This window comes from Nicotiana attenuata, unplaced genomic scaffold, assembly GCF_001879085.1.
Source record: "Nicotiana attenuata strain UT unplaced genomic scaffold, NIATTr2, whole genome shotgun sequence".
In the NCBI taxonomy this organism is placed as follows: Eukaryota; Viridiplantae; Streptophyta; class Magnoliopsida; order Solanales; family Solanaceae; genus Nicotiana; species Nicotiana attenuata.
In genome coordinates, this window is record NW_017675574.1 from 25,262 (window position 1) to 30,754 (window position 5,493).

The 5,493-nt window shown below is 38.4% G+C and overlaps 1 protein-coding gene across 1 annotated transcript; it reads right to left on the reverse strand.

Moving 5' to 3' along the window:
• Nucleotides 1-1,895: 1,895 nt before the first annotated feature.
• Nucleotides 1,896-2,774, reverse strand: LOC109220209 (F-box/kelch-repeat protein At3g23880-like). Its single transcript, XM_019384672.1, has one exon. The coding sequence runs from the start codon at nt 2,772-2,774 to the stop codon at nt 1,896-1,898; it is 879 nt and encodes a 292-aa protein (XP_019240217.1).
• Nucleotides 2,775-5,493: the final 2,719 nt, after the last annotated feature.

Here is a 5,493-nt window from a genome sequence, read left to right on the forward strand (position 1 = left end):
TAATTTTGATACAGGTGGTTTCCTTCACAATATGTATGAGGATCAATAGTAGAATTATCTACACCTAAATTCCCATAATTCCAAGATGTCATGTTTCTCAAATCAACAGTTATAAAAAATATACAAAAGAAAAAAGAAAAAAAATAAAAAAAAAATAAAAGTTCAAACTTGAACCCTAGCAATATATACAGCTACAACTACACCGTTAGTTCCCTAGCAACGACGCCAAAATTTGATCACGCCCAACTCTAGTCCTAAAAAGGATAAGCGGTCGCTGCAAATATAATCCGGTCTAAAAGTCCGGAGTCGAATCCCACAGAGAACTAAGGCTTAGCTATATCTGTTTAATAGCACTAAGAAGACAAGTTTGAACAATTTCCTAAATTATAAAGATTGAGATTTATATTTCTAACTAATTAACTAGCAAATACTACAAAGCGGTAAAATAATCAACTAATGAGACAAAGGGTTGGAGACTAAATTAAGGAGATCTAAAGTTATGATTTTCCCAATTGTCGGAATCCTTACAGCTATGTTCTTTACAATTTCGCCGATGTATTCTCTACTGATCGTGAGCACTTTAGGTGCCGTAATTCTCTCTTGAGCAACTACAACAATTTACTAGATATATTCTCTCGAACTACGCTAGTTGGCTTCATCTAACCACTCACTATGACCACGTCAAGGCTTTGTTATTTCTAAACCTACCTTTAAACCCAATGTATTGATTTCTCACATACGTTAGGAGTGACGTTGTTCAACAACCACCTAAATATGTATCCTTTCTCAAGCAACACATAATAAATAGGCACAGTCAATCGATGGCCATTCAATCAACAACACTAAACACGTAGTTGAACAAGTAGAGAAATCCAACGGCTCAATTATATAAAAACATAACAAGAATTTATCCTACAAAAGGTTCCATCAAAACCCTAGAAAACGAATTAGCTATTCATAATAGTATGTAAAACTACAATACTAAAAGTCATAACCAACAATAAAAGATAGGAAGAGGAAAGAAAAACTCGTAGAAGAATTCTCCGCCTTACTCCTATTGTGTTCTTTCCTCCTTAGGTCGAATCTACGGTCTCCTTAGCCTCCTTAGGTCTAAATTATGTCAAAAGTGTGTCCAACCCCTTAAAATACCGTTTTTCCATGTATATATACCATTTAGGGTCGGGCTCAAACTATTATACATTCTTCTACGCGAAAAAAGGATAATTTTTTCACGTTTGGACAGCCGCGGCCGCGGTCAACCGCGGTACGAACGTGGTATTTGGCAAGTATACTGCGTCAGCCCGTCTCAGGTCCGCGGTCGCAGTTTCGACCGCATTTTTCACCCTGTTTCGTTTGGAATTTTGAAAAACGTAAAACAAGAAAGTTGTAGTCCATTGAGTTAGTTTTCCAACCATATATTTTGGAGCCCAAATGGAGTTCTGAGCAAAACGTTATGTGCATTTTACTAGACTGTGCGCAATATGCCTACTCGATTCTTCGTTTTGTTGCTCTATCATCCGTTGATCCCCGAATACGATCCCGGCTTAATTCCTTGGGCTTTACTCAGACTTCAAAGCTCCAAATCACTTGAATTCATTCCATAACATCTACATAGCTCGGAATCACTTCTACAAGGCATAAAACACACAATTAATTAGTGCAAAACACTTACGATTAAAACGCAAACTCAACTAAAGTGCAGTAAATTAGAGTGTAATAATCGACTAAAATACGTAATTATAGCCTATCATCATACATGCATTGCCTTGTTCAAAATGCGAGAAAAAAAGAGAGCAAAATTTAACAACACTTGTGAAAAATGTGCAGGAGATGAACTCTTACAAGTCATCAGCAACATAATTGTCATTCACGTGAGTGCTTGCAGCTAGCCTTCATCATAAGATTGGACAAACTAGGCTTTCAATGTAGACGATCCCCGCAATACAAAAACGAATGTTAGCAACCTCTAGATATCTGATCAAGCCATCCTTTGGATTGTAAATCATGAAAGTTGATCCAAACACAAGAACAATTTCACCTTTATCTGACATGCAAAGGGGTGGAGAAGGCACAGAGTTCTCGACATCAGGACGAAATTCGATGGTATACATTCTTGTCCAAGACTCTTTGACCCCATATTCTTTCATAACCCACACATCTATGCAGTTTCTCTCGTAATATTTACAAAACAACACTCCCAGCCACAGAAGAAAATATTCTACTCCATAGCAGGGCTGCTCCAGCTTTCCCCATTTCTCACCAGCCAAATCAATAGAAATGATGACCCTATCATTGCACCCAGGACAACTACCAGTAGTAATCCAATGAAGCTTCCCATCGACGGACTTAGCTGAACCCAATAACACCCCATCGGGGAAATCATCAATCCTTCTCCAAGAATGATCACTATTTAAACTATACATATTGACCTTAACATCAGAGCGACCATTGGTACTATAAAAAGCACTCACTAACTTATAATCATCATTAAGCTCATCATATCCAAAACCATATCTGTAGCGACCAGGCGTCGGCGTCGGTGCAGCTACAAAAGAAGTAACTTTCTTGAGCTTTCTAATAGATGGATTCCATAGCAATAAATATTCTTTCGCATTTTTAAGACAAATTAAGCCATTGACAGAACCCACAATCCAAGCAGTATCAAAAGGGTATTTTATTGGATAATCGAAGTCAAATGCCTCCGTAACAAACTCATAAAGTAAAGAACCAAGAGAACATAGCTTAAGATTTTCCTTACAAAGAAGAGTCAGCATAAGTCTATGGTGGGTGTTGTCCTTGTTATTAAGATTTTCATTACAAAGAAGAGTCAGCATAAGTCTACGGCGGGTGTTGTCCTTGTTATTAGCACATATACTTGTTTGACCAAAGAGTATTAAGTTTTTTGTTAATCTAATTAATAAGAATATAGAGGACATTTGATAGGAGAATAAGATGTAGTCAAGCTCGTGTGCTTTCAAGATTTATAGAAGATATCAAATATAAATAATATGCTTATTAATTTGATATCACATATAATTGCTTATAGAAGAAATTCGACCTCGCTCGAATTAACACCCTTACGGCCATCGGTCATCGCCAAACGAATTTCCCTTTTATTTGGCGACGGAGCGAGTTTGCCTGTTGCGTTATTTTTATTGGAGAACAGCACTCATTGCTGCATTGTTTGTGTGCGTTGGGGCGAGTCCCAGTTGGTTTAATTTTGTTTTCATTGGAGAGTACTGTGCGTCGGGATGAGTCCCGGTTTGTTTGATTTTGTTTTCATTGGAGAACGCTATGCGTCGTTGCGGTGTGTATGTGACGGTGGAGTCCCAGTTTACCTAATCTTCTCTTTGCTTGTCCTGGAGAGGCCGTGATCAGGACGAGCGATGAACCTATTGCTTGGGCTTTTGGGTACCCTGGGACTAAACGAAGTTCAGACGTGATTTGCGATATTTAGTTAGTTGAATTGGCGTAAGATTGTCATGGCGAATATTCATGCAGGATCTTCGAGTTCAAGTTCTGCTTGCGTCGGAGGGACTATGCGCTCCACGGGCTCACTGCTTAGTCTCAGCTAATAGAGATCTTCTTAATAATACCAGCTTGTTTTGAGCCGTTTGTCTGTTATTTGCGGTACGATGTGGTTTGGAGGGTTTTTCTTGGTGCGTTCGTTCCTTGTTCGCGTACCTGTGAGAATGCTCGTATTCCTTGCGTTTGAAAACAAAGAGAAAAACGACAAGTTAGGTCCAAACGAAATTTCTTGTTACCTTGATCTAGTAAGTCGGCGAAGGGGGAGGGGCGCTGTAAGGCGGCCCGTTCCATCCCGTACTTGAATGACGATTTCAGATTTGGCAGCCCTATGTTTGGCTTCGTTGTTAATCGCGTCTAGGCTTCTCATGCTGAACTTACCCTGCCCGTTGGGATCTCGAGCTCGAGTTCCGGTTCGACCGCGTCCGATGTGCACAGATAATATGGGGAATATGATATACCCTGTACATAAATTACAATTTTTCACACGGATACAAAAATAAAGCAGGATAAGTCGATTATTTCAAAGAATCATACAGTAGCCATCGTCCCTTCCTAAGATGGGGAAGTATAGATCGGCATATAACGTTAACACAGCAAATAGGGTTGCGGGCGTGCTAAGTGCGTAGTGACCGCAATCCCACATTGAGTACTCACACGACGATCTAAACCCGTCGCTACAGGCGAGGCATGGGTTTTGCTAGAGATCGGACCTAATTTCGATTTCATGTAGAGATCTGACCTAGATTGATTTGGTTATCTCGAAAGCTTATCTATCACTTTTTCGAGTTGGTGTTTATACTGAGATGGTGAGGATATGACAGTCGGGAAGTGATACTTTGGCTGGTTTTATATCTAGAGAAAACTAAAATTTTGGCTAAGAAATCCCCACAGACGGCGACAAATTGTTTGACCAAAAGTATTAAGCTTTTTGTTAAACTAATTAATAAGAATATAGAGGATAAATCTTAGCCAAGAATAATTAACTCTAGATTAAACTTCAAAGCACATTGGATAGGAGAATAAGATGTAGTCAACTCGTGTACTTTCAAGATTAATAAAAGATATCAAATATAAATAATATGCTTATACAAAAGGGAATACTTCTGATATATATAAGAGGAAAGAAGACAAAAAGAAGGGTCTCTCTCCCATGGAGGAAAAAGGCAGAAGAACCAGAGAAAGCTATAGGAGAAAAACACGAGAAGTTGCAGATCTTGGCGACAAATCTTTGTAATCGCCTTTCTTGAATCAATAAAGACAGATCTTGCAACTATCAATGGCATTCCCTCTGTTCTTCCTTTGTTTTTATATCATGGGACCATACATGATGGATGTAAGCATATTATTTATATTTGATATCTTCTATAAATCTTGAAAGTACACGAGCTTGACTACATCTTATTCTCATATCTAATGTGTTTTGATGTTTAATCTAGTGTTAATTATTCTTGGCTAAGATTTATCCTCTATATTCTTATTAATTAGTTTAACAAAAAGTTTAATACTTTTTGGTCAAACAATACTGAGATGGGTTTTGACAAATTCAGGGCTAGATATTAAGGAAAGCCAAGATTTTGAAACGCACCTGAATTGTAAAAGGGATTTGACTGGTAGCTTTAAGAGTATCTCAGTGATGAGCTCTGGTGGCAGAATAGGGATTTCAAAACTTGAATCTTGCATTGAAGTTGATGGGAAGTGAGTTTGGGTTTTCTCCGTTTTGAGTGTTGATGGGAGGTTCGATGATCTCCGTCATATTCGCAGCCGGAGAGCTGCGTGGTTCAATCGATTAAGGCGGCGGAGAAGCTCGGGCGTGTTCTTTTTCTAAAGTTTTCGAGAGGAAATGTTTCCCTTTGTCCTGAATTTTTAAGGGTTTTTCATAGCATTAGTTTACTTTATATTACTTAAAAAGAGATATTCAACATAATTTAATATTAGCAAGGAAGCTGTTACAAAATTCAAACTGAT

Excerpts from the sequence above, each read along its gene's own strand:
- LOC109220209 (XM_019384672.1), bottom strand. The coding sequence starts at position 2,774 with ATGCTGACTCTTCTTTGTAAGGAAAATCTTAAGCTATGTTCTCTTGGT.